General features: G+C 32.5%; 1 protein-coding gene across 4 annotated transcripts in view; it reads right to left on the reverse strand.

Annotated features, from left to right (window-relative positions):
• Ubr3 (ubiquitin protein ligase E3 component n-recognin 3) overlaps positions 1-27,327 on the reverse strand; it is a 227,269-nt gene that overhangs the window by 88,959 nt on the left and 110,983 nt on the right. For all 4 annotated transcript variants that reach the window (XM_071619089.1, XM_071619090.1, XM_071619088.1 and 1 more), the window contains 5 exons: positions 24,816-24,920; positions 23,350-23,523; positions 20,869-21,329; positions 13,115-13,203; positions 6,677-6,826 (listed from right to left, as the gene is read on the reverse strand). In XM_071619089.1, coding sequence (XP_071475190.1) covers positions 6,677-6,826; positions 13,115-13,203; positions 20,869-21,329; positions 23,350-23,523; positions 24,816-24,920 — 979 coding nt within the window. The remainder of the gene's footprint in view (positions 1-6,676; positions 6,827-13,114; positions 13,204-20,868; positions 21,330-23,349; positions 23,524-24,815; positions 24,921-27,327) is intronic.

Below are 27,327 nucleotides of genomic sequence, written 5' to 3' on the forward strand. Positions count from 1 at the left end.
TCTTCTATCTAGCTATTCTATCCACCAAGGTCTCCAAACATTACTGGAAAAGTGTTTCTTCCTTCGATTCTCTCAATTTTTTACTTCATATATTTGTGGGCTCTGTTGTATGGCACAAGATCAGCTTATTAATATATAAAATCCTTCTTTGTTTCTTACAAATAATTATAATGTGTTGTTTATTTTGTCTCATGTTAGTATAAAGCTTTATATAGTAAAGCTTTCTTTGGGTTACTATTTGCATGAAATATCTTCCCATTCTTTCACTTTCAACCCACTGGTGTCATTAGATCTAAAGTGTAGAGAGCATATAGTGTTATCACAATTTTTCATCCATTCTGTCCATCTCTGCCTTTTACCTGGATAATGTAATGCATTCTATTTCAAGTGATCACAGATAAGAAAGGACTTAAATTCTGCCATTTTGTTATTTGTTTTCTCTTATTTCATAAGTCATTCATTACTTCCTTCTTTTGTGATTAAGATTTTTCTAGTACATCATTTTGATTCTTTTCTCATTTCTTTTACTTATGTGATGTGTTTTAAGATTGTTTTTCTTTATGACTACCTTAGGGAATACAATTCATATCTTCATGTCGAAAAATCAAACTTCAATTAATATCTACTTAGTTTTTTTAGGGTCATATCAGTTTATGAGTTATGTGTGTGCAAATTATAATAAATAATGTAATGATATTTAAATTTTCCATTTAACTTTTCTGCTCTCTGATCTTGTGAGAAGGCAGCATGAGTTGTTTTATATTTTTAATTTATTGGTTCTTTTTAGTTACACATGATAGTAAATCCATTTTGATATAATTATACAAGTATGGAATATATCTTAGTCTAGTTAGGACTCCATTCTTGTGGATGTACCTGATGGTGCGATTCACTATGATGTTTTCATATATGTACATAGGAAAATTATGTTAGATTCATTCACTGTCTTTCCTTTTCCTGTCCCATCTTCTCTTCTCTCCATTCCCCATTGTCTAAATGACTGAACTTCTATTCTCCTGCCGCCTCTTAGTGTGAGTTAGCTTCCATCCACATGTCAGAGAAAACATTTTACCTTTGGCTTATTTCACTTAGCAGGATAGTATTCAGGCCAATCATGAACTAATATCTACTTAGTTTTACCAGTATACAAAAAATACCCTTCTTTACAGCTCCATTCCCTACCCACCCTCCCCTTTATGGTTTTTATCTGACTGCTTACACCTTTCTACAAACAAGAACACTGATTTTCAGTTTGAAAATCTAGATATGCAGTTCTTTTCAGATTTAGTTTCTTCATATAAACTCCTGTAGAAGATAGATTAAACGGATTGGACTAAATTACATAAGAAATATCATTACTTCAAAATACTTCAAATGGGAGAGGATGGGTAATATCAAGACAAATCCTTAAAAAAAAAAAACTTCAAATTTTTAAAATATTTTTTAATGACAGGTTGGCAATGTATATATCCTTAGGCTATTTCACAATTAACTGGCTCTATCTGGGTATGGTGGTACATGCCTGTAATCCCAGTGACTCAGGAGGCTGAGGCAGGAGGATCATGAGTTCAAAGCCAGTCTCAAAAACTTAGCAAGGCCCTAAGCAACCTAGTGAAACCCTGTCTCAAAATTAAAAAGGGCTAGGGACATGGCTTAGTGGTTAAGTACCCCTGGGTTCAATCCTAGTACCAAAGAAAAAATTACTGGCTCTAGTAGCCAAACAAACAAGAAGAAAACTTTCAGAACATTTCAGATATAATTAAAATACTTAAACTGACAATATTTATGGATTTATAAAGCTTTCAAATTTTATAACAATTAAATTAACAAGAAAGCTGATCATGTTATTGGACACTTAGCACTGGTGATATATGATCCCACCTTAACAAAAATGAACAACAACAACAAAAAAAAAACTGTGTAACATATATAAGATCTCTGGTGTTTTGTTTTGTTTTGTTTTTTCCATTTTATTGATTCTTCTAAATTATACATAACATTGGGATATATTCTGACATAACTATAAAGGCATATAGAATATAATTTGCTCTAATTCAGTCCCTAGTACTTCCCTTTTGCCTCCCCTCCACACTCTCCATGTTCCCTTCCCTCTACTGATCTTTCTGCCATTTACTTTCAGGGATTCTTGTTATTGCTGTTGTTTAGTGTCTTATGGATATACATGATGGTGAGATTCACTATGGTATACTCATGTATGTGCTTAGGAAAGTTATGTTAGATTCATTCCACTGTTCTTCCCTTATCCAATCCTTTCTTCCTTTCCCTCAATCTCCTTCATCTAGTCCACTGACTTTCTTTCTTCTATTTTGATAGAATCCCCATACCCTTTATCTTTCTCTTTCTCTCTCCCTCTCTCCCCACCCCACACCTCTTATTTTGGATTTGCTTCCATATATCAGAAAAATTTTTCAACCTTTGAATCTGGATTACTTCACATAGCATGACAGTCTCCAGTTCCATCCATTTACCATCAAATGTCATATTATTCCTTCTTAGTGGTTAGTACTCAATTGTGTATATATACCACATTTTCTTTATCCAGTCATCTGAAGGATACCTAGGTTGGTTCCATAGCTTGACTACTGCGAATTGTGCTGCTATAAACACTGTGGTGGCTATATCCCTACAGTATGCTTATTTTAGATCTTTTGGATATATACTGAGGAGTGGGTCATATCAGGGTTCCATCTCCAGTTTTCTGAGGAATCTCCATACTGCTTTCTAGAGTGGCTGCAATAATTTACAGTCCCACCAACAATGTAAGAGTGAACCTTTTCCTCCATTTTCTAACACTTATTATCATTTATATTCTTGAAAATTACCATTCTGGCTGGAGTGAAATGAAATCTCTTTGATTTGCATTTCCCTTACTGCTAGAGATGTTGAACATTTTTTTATACATTTGCTGGCCATTTGATTTCTTCTTTTGAGAAGCGTCTATGTAGTTATTTTGCCCATTTAATAACTGGATTATTTGGGGAGGTTTTGGTGTTAAGTTTTTTGAGTTCTTTATATATTCAGGATATTAATGTCCTGTCCGAGGAGCAGGTAACAAAGATCTTCTCCCATTCTGTAAGCTTTCTTTTTGTGCTCTTAATAGTTTCCTTTGCAGTGCAGAAGCTTTATAATTTCATGCCAGTCCACTTATCAATTTTGGGGTAGGAGTCTTATTAAGGAAGTTGGTTCCTATGTCAATATGGTGAAGTGTTGGACCTATGTTTTAATCTAGCAGTTGCAGAGTTTCTGGTCTAATTCTTAGGTCTCTGATCCACTTTGAGTCAACTTTTGTGCAGAGTGAGAGAAAGTGTCAACTTTCATTCTTCTACATATGGATTTCCAGATTTCCATTTGTTGAAAAAGTTATGTTTTCTATAATATATGCTGGGGAACCTTTATCTAGTATCAGATAACTAACTTTATTTATGTGGTTTGTCTCTGTGTATTCTATTCTACTCTATTCCATTGGTCTTCATGTTTGTTTTGGTGCCAGTACCATGCTATACTTCTTATCTTCAATTTTTATTTTATTTTCAATTATACTATAGTTCTGTAGTATAATTTGAGGTCTGGTATTGTGATGCCTCCAGCATCAATCTTTTCACTCAGACTGCTTTGGCTATTCTGGATCTCTTATGTTTCCAAAATAACTTTAGAACTGCTTTTTTTAGTCCTGTGAAGAATGTCATTGGTATTTTAATGGGGATTGCCCTGAATCTGTATAAGACTTTTGATAGACTGGACATTTTGATAATATTAATTATGCCTACCCAGGAATATGATGTCTTTCCATCTTCTAAGAAGAACAAACCAACACCAAAGTCAGTAGTACACCAGAAATAATTAAAATCAGAGCCAAAATCAATGTAATTGAGAAGAAAAGAAAATACAAAGTCAACAAAGCAAAGAGTTGTTTTTTTTTTTTTTTTGAAAGGATAAACAATATTGCTTGGGGCACAAATATTTGAAGTCATTATATCTTATTGCCGGATGATTCCATCAACCAGTATGAAGGGACCTTCTGATTAATTTCAGCTTGAAGTCCACTTTGTCTGATATAAGAATGGCTAACCCTGCTTGTTTGTAATTTTAATTTGCATGGTATATCTTTTGCCATCCTTTCACCTTCAGTCTGTGGATATCTTTGTAAGGTGTATCTCTTGCAAACAACATATTGTTAGGTCTTGGGTTTTAATCGAAGCTGACAATCTATGACTTTTTTTTTTAGTATTTATTTTTTAGTTGTAGTTGGACACAATACCTTTATTTTATTTACTTATTTTTATGTGTTGCTGAGGATCAAACCCAGGGCCTCGCACATGCTAGTTGAGCACTCTACCACTGAGCCACAACCCTAGCCCCCAATCTATGTCTTTTAATTGAAGAGTTAAGATCATTTACATTCAATGTTTTTAAAGAGAGATTTTTTTTTCCTGGCAATTTGATTCATTTTGTGATATTTAATTCAAACTTGGTTCTCCTTTAACTGCATTTAACATAATGCATCTTCCCTATGCTTGTTTACATTTTTATTTTCCATTTCTTCTTCCTGAAATATTTTATTGAGTATGTTTTGTAGTACAGGCTTTGTGGTTATGAATTCTTTTAGTTTCTGTTTATCATAGAAGGTTTTTATTTTCAATTCTGAAGGATAATTTTGCTGGTTGTAGTAATCTTCGTTGGCACCCATTTTCTTTCAGAGCTTGGCATATATTATTGCAAGCCCTCCTGGCTTTTGAGGTCTGTGTTGAGAAATCAGTTTAAATCCAAATTGTCTTATCTCTAAATCAAACCAGTCAGTTTTTCTCTTGAAGCTTTTATAATTCTATCCTTATTTTGTATATTAAGCATTTTCATTATATGTGTCTTGGAGTAGTTCTACTGCAATTCTGTATATCTGGAGTTCTATATGCCTCTTATATTTGAATTTCCATCTCATTTTTAATATTTGGAAATTTTTCCTAATATTATTTCATTGAAAAGATTGTGTACCCTTTTAGTTTGTATTTTGGAGCATTCATCTACCCAACAATTCTTAAATGTTATATGTTGATGTAATCCCAGATTTCTTGAATATTCTTCTGGTCAATGTCTTTTAACATCTTTTCTTTATGGTCAACTTTATCTTCAAGATTATTATTATTATTGAAAATCTATCTCTGAAGTGGTATAATCTTTTGGTGATGCTTCCACTGATTTTTTTTTTTTTTTTTTTTTTTAGATTTTATTTTATTATTTTTTTTTTAATTTTTTATTGTTGGCTGTTCAAAACATTACATAGTTCTTGATATATCATATTTCACAATTTGATTCAAGTGGGTTATGAGCTCCCATTTTTACCCCATATACAGATTGCAGAATCACATCAGTTACACATCCATTGATTTACATATTGCCATACTAGTGTCTGTTGTATTCTGCTGTCTTTCCTATCCTCTACTATCCCCCCTCCCCTCCCCTCCCCTCCCCTCTTCTCTCTCTGCCCCCTCTACTGACATTCGTTTGTCCCCCTTGTATTATTTTTCCCCTTCCCCTCACTTCCTCTTGTATGTACTTTTGTATAACTCTGAGGGTCTCCTTCCATTTCCATGCATTTTCCCTTCTCTCTCCCTTTCCCTCCCACCTCTCATCCCTGTTTAATGTTAATCTTCTTCTCATGCTCTTCGACCCTACTCTGTTCTTAGTTACTCTCCTTATATCAAAGAAGACATTTGGCATTTGTTTTTTAGGGATTGGCTAGCTTCACTTAGCATAATCTGCTCTAATGCCATCCATTTCCCTGTAAATTCTATGATTTTGTCATTTTTTAATGCAGAGTAATACTCCATTGTGTATAAATGCCACATTTTTTTTATCCATTCATCCATTGAAGGGCATCTAGGTTGGTTCCACAGTCTAGCTATTGTGAATTGTGCTGCTATGAACATCGATGTAGCAGTGTCCCTGTAGCATGCTCTTTTTAGGTCTTTAGGGAATAGACCGAGAAGGGGAATAGCTGGGTCAAATGGTGGCTCCATTCCCAGCTTTCCAAGAAATCTCCATACTGCTTTCCAAATTGGCTGCACCAATTTGCAGTCCCACCAGCAATGTACAAGTGTACCCTTTTCCCCACATCCTCGCCAGCACTTGTTGTTGTTTGACTTCATAATGGCTGCCAATCTAACTGGAGTGAGATGGTATCTTAGGGTGGTTTTGATTTGCATTTCTCTGACTGCTAGAGATGGTGAGCATTTTTTCATGTACTTGTTGATTGACTGTATGTCCTCCTCTGAGAAGTGTCTGTTCAGGTCCTTGGCCCATTTGTTGATTGGGTTGTTTGTTCTCTTATTGTCTAATTTTTTGAGCTCTTTGTATACTCTGGATATTAGGGCTCTATCTGAAGTGTTCCACTGATTTTTTGATTTGGTTTATTAAGTCTTTTATTTCCATTGATTCTTTTTCAAAATCTCTATCTCTTTATGACCTCTCTATTAAGGTCTTCCAACATTCATGTCCAGAAAATTGAGATAAAACCAGATAAAGAAGCTTGTCATTTGGATCAAATCAATACTGCTAGATGAAGTTCTAACTAGAAAAAGATATAACTTTCATCTGTTTATTTTTAATTTCTTGTATATACCTTGGCTCTAAAATGTTCCCACTGAAAAACTGAGTTTACCTGATGATGCTTGTAACAATACAACCAATCCTGTAGGTCGGTCTTCTGAGGAGGGGCCACTCTGTCCGCAGATAACACAATCATATACTGCCTCAGAAACCTGTGGTTCTGCTGTGGTGATCTCCATAGGAATATCATTTTCAGGAGAATCTGCAGGAAAAACAAATTAAAACTCCTAATTCCTAAGAAGAAAAGCCCATTTAAATGAAAAAATCCATTTAAAATAATTTTAGCTTCAATACCAATAAATTTATATAGTAATAAAAGTATGCCAAAAATTATCTTTCTCAAGTAAAATGTATACTCAGAAAAATTTTGGCAAAAATTACAAAGAATTGATATAAAGACTTCAAATAATATATGGCTAAATATACCTGATATATCATTCATAGTTTAAAATTGATATCAAATACACAGAGGCAAAAACACTGGTATCAAAAAAAATTTTTTAAATAGCATTTTAAGAAAAGAAGGGGAGGATTGTTTTAATTTTCTTTGAGGCACTTAAGGGTGGGAATTTACAATAAGATGGGAGCTAAAAAACTATTTCTTCCTTACTCCAATTCTAGTGATTGTATCTCATAAATAAAAATATATAGGGAAATCATTACATATGACCATAATATATATTAGTAAAGCAAAACTATTATAGAAAATATCAGTAATCCTCTGGTGATGTAATGTCATTAACAAAAAGAAATAAAATATTTACACAATAATGATTTACAAATGAAGGCACTTAAATTCCTGATTAGTGAAACTGCCCATAGTGGCAAAGAAATGTGTAGAGGGAATCGGGAAGACCAAGGACACAGAAGTGCTTTATTAAATTCTTAAAAGATAGATGCATATCTAAATAAATATGTAAAAATACATGACAGAAATAGAAAAAGGAAGATGTCCTTTTGATATTTTAATAATAATTCATGAAGGTAAACATACATCTGATATTTATTTAGAATCAGAGAAGTAGGAATCTAAAATAGATCTTTGGTTAATGCCTAGTAATGACAGAAGTGAAAATAAGCCAAAAGAGAAATTAGAGAAAAAAATAATAACATGAATGAATCAGAACCAGAAAGCACATATCTATGTAAATAAGATTAGTGAGTTAAAATAAAAAGAGGTCTAGTCTTGAAAGGCATATTATTATATCTGACACATACTTTTAGATAAAGCAAAGTATTACTGAGGTTAAAAGTAAAGAGTGATCTCATTTGGTAAAGCAATCAATGACCCTAGCCCCAAGAAAAAGAAAGAAGAAAGGGAGAATTTGTATGATTATATGAACACAGATAAAAGCACTCAAGTACACAAACCAAAGTGTAATCACCAGTTATGAAAGAAGAAAAAACACAAATTAGAAACATTTATGTTAACTCCTGTATATCATATTATATGTGTGTGAAGATGAAATCTTGGATTTAAAAAAGATTTATATACAAGGATTTTCATGATACTTTAAGGTTTTAAAAAGGAAACAATGGCACAGCTTTTGTACAGTATGATTTCATTACAGGAAAAATAAATACAAACAAAATTCATTTATGTATGCAATCATATGAAGCAATAAAAAGGTTTACAAGGATTTATCTCAGAGAGTAAGATTTAAAAAGGAAAACAGGAAGATATGATTAGTTTTGCCCACATATACCTTTATATGATCTTATTTCACCTATGTTAAGGATATATTATGTTGGGGGGTTTTGGGTTTTTTTTTTTTTTGTTTTTGTTTTTTTTTTCTTTTTTAAAACTGTTTTGGCTTGGTACTAGAGTGTATCTTATATGTGGAACAATAACCAAAACGTTGTTTTTTTATTTATTGGTCTATGTTTTGTAATATACTATATCACAGACGACTGACTTAAAATGGCAGACCTATTAACACCAATCCTCAAAATTAGCAATTTTATATTTCAAAATCAAGCAATGTAAACACTATTCTATCCCACTCTAATTTCAGTGAAACAATTATTCAAATAGGTTCTACTTTGTAATGAGAATAAGAATTTTGCAAATTAATACAACCAAATTCAAAACTACATTGAAATATTTTATAAAATAACATTTTTACAACATATAAACAACAGTCACAGGTTCATAGAAGTATATATTATATGCATTCCAATGCCACAAGTAAGTCAATCCTACCTAAAAAGTTCACAGCTATAACTGATTCCAAGGAAGTGTACAAACATAAAAGAAAATTTAATTTAGTATAAAATCATAGTCAAGTGTCCCAAAGTAGCTAAAAGATACATCAGGAAATAAGAAGCAATTAAAGGTCCAAAGATCATTCTCTTTCATAAAATAAGAAACATCTCAACTAAAACTAAATCAAGATACCACTTCTTTCACCTACAAAATTACAACATATGCTAATGACAAGGATGTAGAGAAACTCACACATTGCTGGTGGGAATACAAAATAGTACAGACTCTATGAAAAGAATCTGGCATACCTCATTAAAATAAACACACATCAGCTACTCAGACCATCTTTCAAGGATCATGAGGCAAATGAGGAAAACTAGCAACATGAAAGACCGATATAAATTTTAAAAGCAATTCAGAAAGCTAAAAGATAATTTAGAAAAGAAAAACCCAAACACATTCAGGAAGTTTTCAGAGAAGACTTCCACATACAAAAACAAGGTAGTGAAGGCACTGAAGAAAGGAAATCTCTAAGCGTATAAAGCAAAAAGAACAAATGATAATAAGACACAAAAATTTAAAAGATCCATCATCCAACTAGAATCCCTCAAAAGAAAGAAAATTTAAAAGTATTATAATATTTCTCTATAATAAATTACCCCAAAGCTTAGTGGCTAAACATAACATGTATTTGACAGTTTCTGAGGAAGAAAGTATAGAAGCAGCTTAACTATATGGTGTTAGTTCAGTTAGGATCTCTCCTGAAACTGCTGTCAAACTATTGTGTGGGCTGGGCTTGGTGACACACACCTATCATCCCAGCAACTCAGGAGGATGAGGAAGGATGATCGCAAATTTGAGGCCAACCTCAGCAACTTGCTCACTGATGTGGCTGTTGGCAAGAGGCCTCAGTTCCTCTTTGTGGTTCTGCTATGACATGGCAGCTGGATTCCCCAGAACAATTAATATAAAAGAAAGAAAGCAACCAAGACAGAAATCATAATGTCTCTCATACCCAAGTTTTAGGAATAATATTCCATCTCTTCTGCCACACTTTGTGGTCATAAAGAATAATTTTGATACATTGTGGGAGAAAAGTACATAAGGCATAAATGCCAGGAGATGGGGGTCACTGTGGGCCATCCTAGAGGATGATTATATGAGTGATCAAAAAATAACAGTAAATTTTTTCTCAGATCTTCAGATATATGAATCTACAGACTGGAAAGACTAAGGAGGAAAGACAAAGTTGTAAGAAAGAAGAAAACAAAAGCACATAGAAACAAATCATAAATTTTCAGATTCAAAGAATCAGATGATCAGGGCTGAAGTTGTAGCTCAGCAGTACAGCACTCGCCTAGCACATACAAGGCATTGAGTTTGATGCTCAGCACCACATAAAAATAAATGAATAAAATACAGGTATTGTGTCCAACTACAACTAAAAAAAAGTATTTTAAAAAATAACAGAATCAGATGATCATAAAAGGATCATGGGAAAAGAAAAATATATATTCACCTACAAAGATATAAGAATGAGATTCCCACTAGAATTTTCATCAAATGAATAGTAAAAGACAAGAGAGTGATGCCTTCAATTGTGACAGAAAATATAATCAACCTGGCATTCAATATCCATCCAAATGAATAATCAAGTGTGACAGCAGAGTAAATTCTCTTTCAAAGATATAAAGAATCAGAATGCCTCTATAAGAATATTATTAGAAATATACTTGAGGCTATACTCCAATAAGACATGACCAAGAAAAGAGATGAGAGACAGAAAACCCTAAATTGATCCAACAATAAGAAAATCTCAAGGTAATGGCTATGTAGCATACTATGGACCCTACTGGAAAAGTATTTCATGCAAAGGACAGAATGACTGATTGGGCAGAATGACAGAGACAGAATAAAGATAGTGCAGTTCTTGGAACAATACAATTTTATTGATTGGTTAGTTGATTGATTGGATATTCAGGACTGAACCCAAGGACACTTTACCTCTGAACTATATCCCCAGTCCTTTTTAATTTTTGAGACAGGGTCTTGCTAAGTTTGAGGCTAGTCTAAACCTGCAATCCTCCTGCCTCAGCCTCCCAAATCACTGGATTATAGACATGCCCCACTGCATCCAGCTATAATTTTTAAAATAAAATCAAAAGGGGCAGTTGAAAACTCCAGGATTAAAAAAAAAAAGACACTATAACAAAGTCCTGGCCCAAATACAAACAAACATTAGCTGATATGGGTTTAGGAATCAAGCAGCTATAAGAAAAGAGACTTTAAAGACAGTCTCCTTAAATCAAGCCACTTGGATTCAAAAACAGTAAATAAATCCTAGTGTATTACTTAACCCTGTACTCATAACATCCAAAGAGTCATACTAATGTAACTGTTTTAGAGACAACCTTTGGATGGAAGACTCCATCCATCCAAAGTCTGTGACAGCAAAACAAAATGTCAGCAATCTTGACAATTTAAAAGTAAATAAGTAACTAAAAAGTAGGTGATAAAAAGCAAGAGATAGAGATGAGGAATGGAAAAATGAAAAAAGCATAGGAGTGATTATTAGTTCATTTTATATGAAAGGGTATCAAGTTAGTACTGTAAATAGATAAACCCTCTTCTTCCATATGAGAAAGTCAACTAATACTAAGTAAATTCCACAAACAGAATTCGAGTATTCTTTCCATCAAAGTTATGACCTGAACATAAACCCCAATGTCAATCATTTAGAAAACAGTTGGCTATATCTGGACTGACCCCATCTTCACACCTCTTCTGGCCATTGGATATGTACTTATGTGTACAAAAATGAATGGAAACAGACTTTCACTATTTTAAGTGTATTTCACTGGGATTTTAGTTTAGAAGTAAGAAAGCTTACCAATAATCATAAGTATGCTTTAAAGTTAAAGGTTAATAAAATAACTATAGGTATGCTTTAAAGTTAGAAGTGAATAATAGGTCAGGAGACATGTAGTCTAGTTACATCACCTAGCACCTAGTGATTGAGGTGAAAACATAAAAGCTTAATCATGATTGGCTAAGGTTATAGAAAAAAGATTTTGAACAATCAACGTATGTCAGAAAAGATTGTAACTCTTAAAAATTATGTAAATCAAAGAAGTTCGGGCTTTGAAGCTATCCATTAACTACCTGAAAAAATACCTGTAAAAAAGGTATATAAATAAAGATCCCTCTAGGGGCAAAAAAAAAAAAAAGAATGGAAATGTAAACACATGTTTGAATGCACATATTTGTAAGGATTTATTATAGTTAGAAGTGTCCCACAAAAGCTCCTGTGTGAGACAATGCAAGAAAGTTTAAAGGAGAAATTATTGGGTTATGAGAGCCTTAACCCAATCAGTGAATTAATCCCCTGATAGGAATTAACTGAGTGGTAACTGAAGGTAGGTAGGGTGTGGCTGGAAGAGGTGGGTCACTGTGGGTGTGCCTCTGAGGTGTATATTTGGTGATCTGAGCTTAGTCTCTCTCTGCTTCCCTCCACCAGACATACTCTTCCACCTCAATTCCCAAGGAATGGTGTCTGCTGGCTGTCAATGGACTGAGATCTCTGAAACCATGAGCTCTCAAATACACTTTTCCTCCTCTACAATTGTTATGGTTGGGTCTTTTAGTCACAGCAGTGAAAAAGCTAACCTACTTGTTAATTACTTATTTACTTTTAAATTGTTAAGGTTGCTGACATTTTGTTTTGCTGTCACAACTTATTTTCTTTCATCAATTTTGTCTAAAAAGAAAAGGAAATAGAAAGAATCAAGCTTGCAAAGAACCTCTGTAAGCAAGCAAAGCAAAACAATCACTGTAATGTAAAAAGTCATGGAAAGGAGTATCCTGGTTAACTGAAGGTTAATTTAATCCATTCCTTCAATGTTTGTAAAAGGTTACTCAGAGCAACCTACCATCATACAGAACATGGCATTCCTTCTTATTGTAGGAATCTAAATGCTAATCTGAATGAAAACAAGAAGTGTGACTTATCTTTAGCAATATCTCAGAAATCTGAGGGACAGTTTAATAGAAAAGAGGGAACATACTCTCTATGTACTGCTACCAACAGGAAGGTCTTCCTCACAATGGCAGCCATTCAACCACAGAATGAACTGTCTATAATAGAGATCAATCCTCCATCATTATATTGTTTACATAAAGACTAGAAATCACATGTCTGTAATATTTAAAACTTGTGGAAGATTGGTCAAGATCATCCCTAATGTAATGACTATGAGAGTTCTAACCTAAAAAGTTTTGACTTACCAACATCCATTGCAGTTTCCATAAAGCTTTTCTGTCGTGAAGCAAATTCTGCAAGCAATTTCTGTTGTCTCTCTCTAGCCTTTTGTCGCCTAGATTAAACAGAAATAAATTATGAGTACCAAATGTGCTTAAAACTAATCTACTATCTTTGAGTAGTATATAATGTATGAAAAGATCCTTGCAAATAATGGAGAACAATCTATTTTCTACATTATGCATTAAATTTCATGTAAGACTTGACTCTCCCAAGGATTCTACTGCTTTAGGCTTCAAACTCACTCACTCAATAAGTAAAAATAAAAGCCAAGATTTACCTTTAAATGTGATCTAATAATTAAGGTTGGTAGAAAATTTGATTTCCAACAAAACAATGTCCTAAGTATATGTATTTTGATAGGAAGAGCAAGAGTCTTTTTCAGCAAGGGACTAGCAATTTAACCTCAGGCACAAATGACAGTAAATCAGTTGCTATAAAAAGCTATGAGGTTTATATATAAACAAAATCTAAAAGATAAGAATAGTCAGATTTATTTTTATCCTAAAAATAGGTTTCCCCTAATAGAGAATGAGCAAAAGCCAGTAAATGTCCTAGTTTCTACTAAGACATAGTCCAAGTTTAATTTGGCTTGTATGAAGCAAAAGAATATGAAACAAACACAACAGAGAATAAAAACATATCCCAAGTATAAATATTCATTTGAATTAATTTACTATGGTCTCTTTATTATTTATACCTTATCTACTTTTATCTTCTTTCAAAGAAGATTTTAATTTGAGAGTGGTTACAAAAACAAAACAAAAAGATAATACAATAGGACCATAAAAATAAGAAAATGAAAGTAAACTAATAAAGAAAGCTGATAGAATTGAACACTAACAATACTAGTGAACACAAAAATAATTGTTTTTAGTTATATATGGACACAACAATATCTTTATTTTGTTTATTTTTATATGGTGCTGAGAATCGAACCCAGTACCCCAGAAGTCAGAGGCAAGCTCTCTGCTACAGAGCCACAAACCCAGCCCCGGGAGCATAAAATTTCATACCCAATTAAAAAAGGTTAAAATGGTAATTTAAAAAGAAGGAGGAAAGAAAAAAGTTTTAAAAAATAAGTTTTATATTAACTCCTTAGGAAAGATAACATTTTAGTTGAATGAAACTCAAAGAGGAACTGATCACAGCCCATGAAACAAAAAACATAATAACATAGTAGACTAAATTAAAATAATTTCTTTTAATAGCCCTTTATGATTCCTGTACACTATAAAAGACAAAGTATTATGTTAGATGGAGATGCTATATAGTCATTTCTATGAAAAACCTCAAAGTATTTTTCTATAAATCTGAAAGATATTCAAAGACATAATAGAATTTAAAGGAATAAAATGCAAACAGTGATTTTTTAGATTATTCACATATCTGCTCCCATTAAATTAAAAGAGATAATCAGGAACTATAAAGTACTGTGGTCCATCTTATCAGAAGTTACATACTTTTGCCAATAATGTTCAAAAGATTTTTTAACATTTCTTTTCTAACATTTACAGATATTTAGGATCCACATGAGAAAACTTGCTTTATTATTTAATAGCTATAACTCTTTTACATTGTTCTTGAGTCAAAATATTATTATTAAAGTTGATCATTCATCTTCATCAAACTTAATTCTCAATGGCATTGATCATTTCAAAACATTAAGTATATCCCTTTTTTCCTAAACACAAATGGCTAGAGTTACCAAGCCCTGGGTGTCAGGATCCAACAACCTAACACAAGAGGGCATTGGTGTGTGGAAAGATTGCAAGAAATTGATTACAGACAAGGGAAATTATCAAAAAAGTAATATATACATTGAGGATAATGGGTGCTGGGTTTCTCACTATGGAAATGAATTACAATATGGAAAGAGAAAAAACAGAATGATTCCTATGGTGTCAAGATTACAATTTTAAGTATTATAAACAGACATAAGAATAATTCTCCCTCCCCTTCTTCCAGCCCCCAACACACACACACACACATATAGACATACAAATAAACAGTTTTCCCCAGCTCTGTCCACTAAGAGGACCTGAAACAACTATTCCTCATTAGAATAAACACATGGCTTGTGGTTTCTAAACACCATTCTCTACTAAAAGCAACCAGTACTCTTTGGACAAATGACTGACCTCAAGTACAAGATGAGCCTGGAACAATTTATTGCCCCACAAAATAAGAACATACTCGAGCTAGGATTGTGGCTCAGCGGTAGAGCGCTCTCCTAGCATGCGAGGCCCTGGGTTCAATCCTCAGCACCACACAAAAATAAATAAATAAAACAAAGATATTATGTCCAACTACAACTAAAAAATAAATATTAAAAAAATAAGAATATACTCTAAGAATGAAAGTTATAGATGAAAAGGGCATATAACCAGATTAAAGAAATTTCTAGGATCTAAACCTGGAACAATTTGAGCATCAAACTGAATATGAGCACATCAGATTATAAAACAGAAAGTAGGAACCCTAATAAACATACATATATTGAAAGTTGATAAGAAAAGGGATAGTACAGTATCTCAGAGTATATCTTCACAAATTGCATATTAATTACAAAGGTGGAAAGGGGTAACTTAACAGTAAAGAACTCTGGCAGACACCCCCTTAAAACAATCAAATGTAATCATCAGTAATGAAACAAACTGAAATCATGGACCACCTGATGAGATACAATGAAAACAAAACAGTGATTCTTCATTGATATTCCTGCCACATAGGCACCACCTAAATCCAACATAAAGGATGGCATACCCAAATTGAGGTACATTCTACAATGCTACTACTGCCCTGTAATATTCAAAGCTGTCATAGTCAACAAAAATTAAGGAAAGGCTGAGGAAACTATTCCACATTGAAGGAGACAAAAATAATACAATTAAAGAATTTAATTAAGGATTTAATCACACTCAAATACTTTTTTTTTTCTTGGCTTTGTCTTGAGATGAGGGTCTTACTACGTTGCCAATGCTGCTTTGCTGGTTTCAAACTCCTGAGCTTAAGAAATCCCTCTGCCTCAAATTCCCAAGTAACTGGGACAGTAACTGGCATCACTGTGCCCAGACTAATTTCCTCATTTTGATAGTCGCCCTGGTTATATAAGAAAAGGTCCTTATTTCTAGGAAATGCATAGTAAAATATTCCACAATAAAGGTGAACCACACCAGCAACTTATTCTGAAATAATTCAAGAAGTTCCTTATAATTCCCCTGAAATATTTCAAGTTTAAGATTACTTTAAAATAAAAAATTCATAAAAATTAATTTCATCCTCAAACATCTGCCACAAAGGAAATGGCATCAAACAAAAAATGTGCTATAGATGTTCAGCATTCTGAAAGACATTTATATTTAGAATAAATATGTTCAGAACACTCTATTTCAAATAACAAATCTATATATCAAGCAGGGCATGGTGGCGCATGCCTGTGATCCCAGCAGCTTGGGAGGCCAAGACAGAAGGATCGCTAGTTCAAAGCCAGCTTCAGCAAAATCAAGGCACTAAGAAATTCAGTAAGACCCTGTCTCTAAATAAAATACAAAATAGGGCTGGGTATGTAGCTCATCCCAGTACCCACCCACCACCCCCCACAAAAAAATCTATATATCAAATTTTAAAAACCTCAAGTATAACTGCTTGGCATTAGAATTAAAAATGCATTTCTGTACCAGCTTTGTAACTAGAAATTGAATGTCACTGTTCTTTCTTTTTTTTTCCTAGTTGCCAATGGACATAATATCTTTATTTTGTTTATTTTTATGTGGTACTGAGGATCAAACCCAGTGCCTTACACATACAGGCAATTGCTCTACCACTGAGCTACAACTCCAGCCCCTATAAATTTTTTTCTTAATTTAGGTTATTACTTACTAAAATTGAGCATAAATGTAAACAAAGACCATTAACAAAAAGATATAAACAAGTTCAGATAGACTGCCTACATCATCAAAATTTTCCATTATTATCCTGGAGATGAAGACATTGAAAGTGTATATTATTACAACCATCTAAAGTTTCTGGTTTGTATCTTGTTTTCTAAGGAGTTAATCTATTATGAAAGTGATGCCAAGTTTGTCTATAGGTGAGGCACATAGAAATGAATCATCATTAAGTGTTTATAAACTGATCTGCCTTTATTGTGAAACATAATCCAAAATAGAGAAAGGACAAATGAGAAGCACAGCAAGATTCAAATTCATCTTCATTCTATCTGCTACATAATTCATTTCAAGTACATGTCAATATCATTACTGCTCAAAGGAAACAAAACCTATCACAAAAAAGTCTAAAATTTTGAGTATTATTTAATACAAAAGCATTAGGGCCTCTATAAAAATAGTATCTAAATTATATCCTCCAATATTACATCTATTATTAGTAATAACTACAAGATACCATTAACCACATAAAATAAACTCTGATCCACTGAATGTTCAAAATAATTACAAAATTGAAAGGAAAGACCTCTAATTTAGAAGAAGTTAACAAAAATAAAATCTTGCTAAGCATGGTGATGCATGCCTGTTATCCCAGCAACTTGGGAAGCTGAGACAGGAGGATCACAGGTTTGAGGTCAGCCTGGGCAACTTAGAGAGACCCTGTCTCAAAATAAAAAATGAAAATGCTGGGGATATAGATCAGTGGTAGAGCACCTCTGGGCTCAATCCCTGGTACTGTTAAAAAAAAAAAAAAAAATCAAACAAAAAACCTTAACCTTGTTTCCAACCTTCTAATTGTATCAACAGTAGATGTATTAAATTCTGGGCAGTTACTAATACAAAAAGTAATAAGCTGACACCTAAATTATGTTAGTTCTTTATAAGTCATATCTGAAAGTACAATTCTATGAAAAAGAAACAGAAAAGCTTCTAAATTTTTAATCTCCTATAGACTTCTATGTATATCTTAATATGAATTTTCTGTAACTTTTTTTCTTAATTTTTTTTTTAGTTATAGGTGGATACAATATCTTTATTTTTATGTGGTGCTAAGGATCAAACCCAGTAACTCACGCATGCTAGGTAAGCATTCTACCTCTGAGCCACAACCCCAGCCCTGTAACTGACTTTTAAAATATCAGAAATGAAGTACAACTACATATATAACTAATATTTCTCCTAATGTAATATCCAAAGGATGACCTCCTAATCAGCAAATCGAATGGGCTGCCAATCTTATCTGACCTCTTGCAGCAGCAAACAATCTTGTTAAGTTTCTTCTTTCTAAGCTTCCTCCTATGATGCCTTCTCTAATGCCACTCATCCCAGTTTTCATACCACTCCACTCTAGCCATCCCTTTTAAGTCACATTGTAGGTACCCATTCCTCAAGCATTTGCTTTAATGTTTTTTCCTTGAGTTTCACATTCAGTTTTATTATTTTATATGCATTCTTTCCCATATACAAGATTTCCACTATTAACCTCTATGAAAATATCTGTAGCTCTAGCTAAGAATTGTCCCCTAAGTCACAAACTCTTTATCTAAGTAGGCATCTTCACCCAGATGTCTTCCTAAAACTCAGTAATGACCTGAATTATCAATGTTACAGCAAAGCTTTAGCACTCTATTATAACTCCTTATCTTAGTAAACAGGAACATCATCCAAGTTACAACTCTAGGAATAAATCATGAATTTTCCCTCATCTCCCACATCAAATTGATCACAAAGTCTAACAACCTGAAGCTGCCAAATAGCTTGTATACATCTTCTCCTATTTTTATATTTACCCTCACTACACCTGCTCTCCTAGATTCTTAAATAGCTCCGTAGCCCAATCTCCAGTCTGACCACACTCAACCCAATTTGCACGTGATTACACTACATATTATTCCCTTCTTAAAAATCTTTCAATGGTTTATCTGTAATCATTTACACCTTAAGTACCAAATTAATTATTATATCTGGTTACCTTCTTAGCTTTTTATATCCTGCTATTCCCATTAATACCCTGTACACCTAACATAGTATTTATTACACTAAAAACTATCTGTTTACTAGTCTGTCTCCCACTATAGTATTAATTCCTCAAGGTCAGGGAGTTCAACGTTGGACATAGTTCCTATCCAGAGAAGATCCTGAGTGATACTTGATGAATGGAAAATGTATCACTAGTATAAAATCTACCTGAGGCTGGCTTCCACTGATAATCAACCCCTAATATCTACATTTAATTTTAAAAGTAATAAGAAGACAAAATAACTCCAGAAAATACCTCTAAAAAACACTTCAAACTATCAAATAATATATTGCAGGAAGACTGGGGTTGTAGCTCAGTGGTAGGGTGCTTGCCTTGCACGCATGAGGCCTGCGTTTGATCATCAGAACCACATAAAAATAAAATAAAAATAAAGATATTGTGTCCATCTACAACTAAAAAAAAGTAATGTGTTGCTCATGTAGCTCACAACAGTAGTCCATTTAACAATGTGCCAAGAATGATTTTTATCTGTATGAAAGAGGATATGACAAAAGTGCAAGGTTCTTGATTAAAATAACATTGAGGGCTAGGGTTGTGGCTCAGAGGTAGAGTGCACACGTGGCATGCGTGAGGCACTGGGTTTGATCCTTAGCACCACATAAAGTAAAATAAAGACATTGTGTCCACCTATAACTAAAAAAATAAATAAATAAATATTTTTTAAAAATAAAATAACATTGAGATGATCCTTTTCAACTCTATAAAGGAAAGTATATATTTCACCTATAATTTTGCTTTGTTGCTTTCTTCTTATTTTTTTAATTTTTGCTTTATTGCTTTAGTAGACAAATTTGTTTTAGAGAAATTAAACCAATGAATATTATTTAAAAGCTCAAAAAGTAAGCAATCGCACTCTTGAATTTCATCTAAAAAAATGTTTTAATAATCTGGTCCTTTTAGTCTTCTCTGTATTCATTAGAAGTTATTTTTGTTTTTTTGGTTTTTCTAATAAATACTAATCCGGTCTAAAGGATTGACAATCACACTGAGTTGCAGTCTCTCAAGATTCATCTTGTCATTTGTCATGTTTTTGACAAACAAGGTAGGCAATGGTAACAAGTCTGTTGGAAAACAGCTGGTAATAATGCATAGTAACATAACTTGAATACAGCTCTTAGCAAGAAGCATGTGCCAAGAACCATACCACAGTTCATTACCTACAAACTCCACTTATAAAAACATCATTCCAAGGAAGAAAGTCAAAGATTTATAAATACTATGACTCAACAGCAAATTAGAAGCAACCTAAAACTCCAAAAGCTAAGGCATAAGTGTGTTTAAAAACATTACCTTTTTAATAAATAGTAGTTATATAAAGATTATAAAGGAACAAGAGTAAAGTAATTGGATTTTTATTATTTTGAGAAATGTTTAAAAGTCTTCCAAATTTTTTCTATTCTCATTTATCACTGAACTAATAATACTTTCTCACAATACCAACAGAATTATTAGATTCTTATAACAATAAGAATTATAGTAATTTTTCTGAAGAAGCCTACAAGTTTAAAGTAGTAATTTCATGGTGGGGTCAGAAACTCATCTTCTCACCCCCAAGTAACATATCATACTACGCATATAAGTGCTATGTTCAATTTCATTTGTCTTACAAATTAATCAGCAATTATTGTTATTGCTAAAACAATCAGGTCTCAGATGATGTAAAAGGAGAAAAAACAATCAAATCTTCAACTGTACCGTACATATTTAAAACATTAAAAATAAAAGTTACCTTTCTTCTTTATCCAGGGTTTTCTTCTCTGCTGCAGTGATTTTTTTGGGTGGTACAGGTGGGGTCACTTTTCTACATATCTCTTCAATGATACGTTTGTTCATTCTGCTTTGCAATGCAGCTTTTAGTAAAATTCTTTCTACTGCAGTTATACCATCGCCATGACTGTATTTAGGAATTTCTGGCTGGATTAAAATTTCAATGTCATCCAGCCAAGGAGGATAGTAGGAGTTTTGTTTTCCTGAGAGTTTGTGATGAAGCTTAATTAGCAAAGACAATATACTTTCTTTAATTTCCAAAATGGCTGTCGTTAACTGGGGAGCTGAACCAGGAGCAGACCATTTACTTGAAGTTTTGGGACGAACCACCTGATTTGCTTCACTGTTACTACGATTGATGATCTCCTGAAATTTCTTTCTACGTTCTGCTACTAAGCTGAAAACTTGAGCTGTACCAGAATTCTACCAGTAGACATGAGAAAAAAAGAAAAATCAAGAGAAGTTATTCAGTATCAACTCTAAAAATACATTAATATATTTTTCAAAGGGAATGCTCAAAGTTTCATCAAGAGATTTATTACACTGATTAACTCTTAAATAAATCTGATCCTTCTTCACCTCTCTTTCTCAAATAAATTGAGTTCCACTCAATCTGGAAACACCAATAAGAAAAAAGAAGACTTGGGCTGGGGATGTGGCTCAAGCGGTAGCGTGTTCGCCTGGCATGCACGCAGCGCTGGGTTCGATCCTCAGCACCACATACAAATAGAGATGTGTCTGCCGAAAACTAAAAAATAAATATTAAAAAAAATTCTCTCTCTCTCTCTCTCTCTCTCTCTCTCTCAAAAAAAAAAAAAAGAAAAGAAAAAAGAAGACTTATCAGCAATAACATCACTTTCTAAACCTCCTTAGCCTATCAATCAGTGAGGGGAAACAATCTTAAGTAGTACCAATACCCATGTTAAAGAAAAAAATCATAAACTAAATTTCTCCTGTTTAATGGAAGAAAATCTGTTCTATTCAGCATTCATAAGGAAAATTATGTTTTACTAACTTCTGGAAGACTGCTATAGTTTCCAGTTAAGAAAATTATAAGTTAATTTAATTTTCTAAGTTAAAGATTCTGAACTGGTAATTAATTACACTTTTAAGGAACTTCAAAAATTTGAAAATTACTTCTAACAAATGCTTAAAGTTATTAAACTACAATATAAGGATGAAAGATCAAACTGATTTTGTTTTACATTTGAATATCACTGTGATTTAATATTTGAAGTTTTTTTAAAACTAAGTGTTATTCTCAATTACTTATCTTCTAAACAGTCTTTTTGCTAAACCCCAAGTTGCATTAGGGCTCTTAGAACTCATCTTTTAATTAAGATATGAGTCAGTTTAATGGACTTCATTAGTTTTTTTAAACTGAGCATAGAAAGGATGCTTCAATATCAGTTGAATTTTTGTGAGTCAAATTATAGTATACACTATTTTTTAACATCCAAGCTGTTTGTTAAAGTACTCCCTGCCAGCATTAGAGGGCAAAAGCTTCCTCTTATGGTTTTAATTAAAACCCTTTATGATGCTCACAGCAAAAACATGCTATCAAAAAAAGTTCTTACAATTAGACTCTACTCTGAGAAATATCTGTTTTAATGCTGTCTTCTCACAAAAATCTAGATTAAAGGAATGTAACTGCTCAAGTTTAGTTACTTGGCATGTTATTTCAAGACTTTTTTTTTTTTTTTGCTCTTTAAAATTAATTAAGCTACATGCAATGGCAGCTGTATTTCAAAATGAATCTAAATATACAATATATTTAGTTTAAGATTTTATGTACTTATTTTATCAAAGTTAATTAATTACCATAGAAGCCAAAAAAAATATTTTTAAATGAGCATGCTGCCAGAAACTAAATTTACTTTTTTAGAAAACAGTCATTTTTAAGATGTTAGTAATACAGACCCAAATATGCTGCCTATCATTGATTCAAAACATGTCTAACACTAATATGAAAAATACACTATTGAATGCTCAATATTATTTTATTTTTGAGATCAATAATATCAATTTTTTCAAAATTAAGCCTAAATTACTTTAGTTTTTTAAAAAAGCACACACAAAGAAACTTTTCAAAAATTTAACCATATTAATCAAATACACACACACAAACACACAAATACTTTCAATGTGAATTTTTTCCATTTCCAGTTAAAGCCAAGTTGCTAGTTAATACACATATCATACACATCTACCTCTCTTTGAAGAACTTTAGGTCGTCGTGAACTCTGGCAGGTTAAAGGAAAAAGACTAGTGAGACAGACTTTGCTTAGATATATCAGAGGAAATAGAAGACAATGTAAAGTTACCTATAATTACATTTTTTTTCTTTCAACATCATAGGGGATCTAAACAATATATCTTAACACTTAAACATAAAACTTTTCCTTTCCTTTTCTCCCACCCACCTCCTTAATTTCACACTTACTTGTAAAGAACCCAAGTTATCAGAGCTAGTGCTTGCAGGTGAATCTCTCTTCACTTCAGGAGCAGTCTCTGGAACCCTCACTCTAACATAGTTTATAAAGTGTCGCATGTTAGATACTAAGTTACTGCCAGGAAACCAACTGTCATGACAACGCTCTGGTCCACCCAATGATGTCTAAAATATAAAAAATAAAGAATATGAATGTTTGTCACTTCAGATCTAAGATACAATAAAGATGTAACTGACCAAATAATCAATCATGCCTGTCAAACTCCTAAATCCACAAATTAAAAAAGTGAATAAATTTAAATTTAAATAATAAAACCAAATTGAAACATAAAATACAATAATACATTTCTCAATACTAATAGGGCTAAATCTAGTGAAATCAGCAAACTATCTAAAGAAAATATTTGTCAATCTGGAAACACTTAACATTACAGAATATTTGTCATCACCCATTAGTAATAACTCATAATACAATTAAATGCTACCGTGAACTAATTATGGAAGAACGTCTAAAACATTAACCAAAAGTATGGCACAGTCTTAAAGGAATCTTAATGACCTTTTAATACACACAAAAGAATATATGTTGATTCCCCTTGGACTACAAAGTACTATTTAGTTTACTTTGGGAGAGAGGCTGTTATGCTGTGCTATATTTTTCCTGTGGAGAGGTAGATTTTCGTCTTTTACATTTGGAAAATTAACATCATTTTATGTTTGTAAAAATAATTTGTAGTAAGAATTGCTTTGTTGGAAATACTTCTAAAATCCAATAATACATTAACAATTGTATACTTAATAATTTACCTTAATATCTTTACAGAAATAATATGGTTCTCAACAATAATTATGCTAATAATTTTATTAGAATCAATAATACAAATTTTCTTTAAAATTAATCTTACTTGTTTTTAAAAAGTACAAGGAATTTTTTAATTTAACCATATTAATCAAATACTCACATACCCAAATACTTCAAAGTGATTTTTGTTTTCCCTTTTCTATAAAGCCAGGCTGCCAGTTAATGCAAATATACACATCTACCTCTCTTTGAATAACTTTAGGCCATTGTGAACTCTTTTATTCTCAAAAATAATTCCTAATCAAATTATTAGACTATCTAGACTGAAATTCTAACTTAATGATTATTTCCCAGCAGCCAATTTCTCACCATAACACCAAAAGTACCTCAACCAATTTGATATGAATGAAAAATTTCAATTCCAATAATTCCATAAGAAAGTATTTCCATAAGTATCAACAAAAGCACTAAAAGACAGTATACATTTGAAAATCCAAAAGGTGTTTTCTATAAAAGTAGCTCTTCAGAAGATCTTATTTATGTATAAGGAATTCATAAATATACTTCATTTAAACACTGGCCTGGCAACAATTACCTAGAGCTGGAGAAAGGTTTATTCCTATCTAAAAATTTTAAAATATAAGAAATTACTTACCTCTTCATCTGATTCATCTTCAGTAGAATTTTCAAGTCCTAACTCAATCAGATATAAAACCATGCAGAGTACATGTTCTGACAGATTTTGATGATCCATCAAAATCTTTAAAAAAGGAAAAAATTACCTCAAAATTGTCTCTTTCCACAGAACATTTCACGTAAAGACAAAAAACTTTTAATAAAGATGAAACGACATAACTAAATACATAAAAATCAGACACATATTACACATTGATAAGAAAATAAGCTAAAACCAAAAAGCCATTTCCTCTACAGAATACCTGGTACTTTAGCACTATCCTGCAGATTAAAGATTAACTCATTAAATAACCCACTAAAATCACTAATATCCATATGCCAGTACTTAATAAAATATTTTTCTTAAATGGTAGTCTTACTATATTGCCTAGGTTGGTCTTGAACTCATGGGCTCCTGCTTCAGTCACCCAAGTAGCTAGAGTTATAGATGACACCACCACACCTGGCTTAATAAAATAATTTAACAAAAATACTTAATATCCTAATTTTCTGACACTCTTTTCCTGAAGACCAGGATATCACATAAATAAATTTGTTAAATAGATTATTTATGCAAATGCCAATGTGTTTGGCATAATACCTAGCATATAATTGGGAGCACAATAAATGCTTATGAAACATTAATGTTCTTAGAATTAAAGGTCTGAACCTCTGAGTATTGTGTGGAGATGTATAAATGCATATGTCAATGTGGGGTTTATATGATGAGAAAGATAAAAGGAAGCCAGGCATGGAGGCACACACATATAATCTCAGTGACTTGCAAAGCCGAAGCAGGAGGATCACAAATTGAAGGCCAGCCTCAGCAAGTTTGTGAGACCCTGTCTCAAAAAATTAAAAGGGCTGGTTATGTAACTCAATGCTAGAGCACCCCTGAATTCAATCCCCAATACCAAAAATAAATAAATAAATAAATAAACAAACAAAGGGAATGAGAGTGGTTACAAAGGCTTCCCTGAGAAAAATCTGATAAGTCAGACCTTATACCTGAATTATACAAGACTTAACATATCTGACACAAGATTTCAGGATTAGCCATACCAATCAGTAACTTAATGTGATATAAGTGACCACTAATCAGAAAACAACTAAAATACTACCCCACAAATAAGCTGGCAGCTATCATTTTGTTCTAATTACGTATCTGGATGGATGGATGGATGGATGGATGGATGGATGGATGAATGGATGGATGGATGGATGGATGGATAGATAGATAAATAAACAAATAAATAAATAAATAGATGTTGTAGCTATAGCTAAAGTAACAATTTTTTTAAAATGTATTAAATGTTATGATAAATATATTTTAAGGTTGTAAATTTAAAAGCTAAAAATTATCTGGAGAAATTATAAAAATAACTGCAAATTAAATATAAAGAATGTACACAAAAGAAAACAATAAAGATACTAACAGAAAAAAAAAAAGAGTTTCTGAAGTGAGTGCCAATGTCAAGAGTAAATGAGACAGCAAAGGACAGGGTAACCAGAGCCTCACAGAAATTGCACAAATGGCTGAAAGGACTAGAAAAGGAGGGCTTCATCACTTAAGACCCAATCTACTGTAATAGACTTTCTACTGCTTTGACTTTCTACTGCTTACTTTGACTACTGCGAGGGCTTTTCCATTCATCTCTTGTGTTGTGATAAATGGTGAAGAGCGTAGGCTTTTTCAAAAGCTTTTAAAAACTGATTTTTTAACACAAATTCTATCCATGACTATTTGACTTATACCAACAGATTCTGGCCTTAGTTTTCATTTCTAAATCTGGAAAAATTGTCCAGAAAATATTGTGAAGATTACATGAATAACATCTGTCATTTTCTTAGCATAGTATCTAACAATCATTGTTCAACAAATAGTCGGTGAGTGGCACCCATGGTATGAGGAGCAGGAGCAGAAAAAGACGGGACTGAAGGCTAGGAGTCAATAAGGTCATCCTTTCGAATCCACTACATTGTAGAGAGGAAACCAAGACACAGCAACACACCCAGCTAGTGAAAGCAACATGAGAACACAGATTTCAGACTCCCAGGCCATTGCCTATCATTATTATACTGCCTCCTCTTGATAATGAAACATTGCCAGCTAAATGCAAATAAATTTTGACTTGAAATTCTGCGGTATTACAGTTTTAAAAGAATAACTTAAAGACTAAGGGAGGAAATTCATTTTCTAAGGGCTACAAAAAAAAAAGATTATTCTTCTTTATTTTAAGTATTAAACATGGCAAGGAATGAAAGTGGTTTACTATCACTAATGTAGAGAAATTTGATTTGATAATGTAATATCAGATAAATTTTTTTTTTATACTTGCTGAAGTCATGAAAGCTATTACAAATACATTTAAAATTTTTTAAATTTGCTTATAACAGTCTTGGAAAACTAAAGCAATGCCTTATTATTTTGTAATAAACATTTACATTAATCAAATTTTTTAAGTTGAAAAAATGTATAACTCAAAAGAACA

This window comes from Marmota flaviventris, chromosome 11, assembly GCF_047511675.1.
Source record: "Marmota flaviventris isolate mMarFla1 chromosome 11, mMarFla1.hap1, whole genome shotgun sequence".
Classification (NCBI taxonomy): domain Eukaryota; kingdom Metazoa; phylum Chordata; class Mammalia; order Rodentia; family Sciuridae; genus Marmota; species Marmota flaviventris.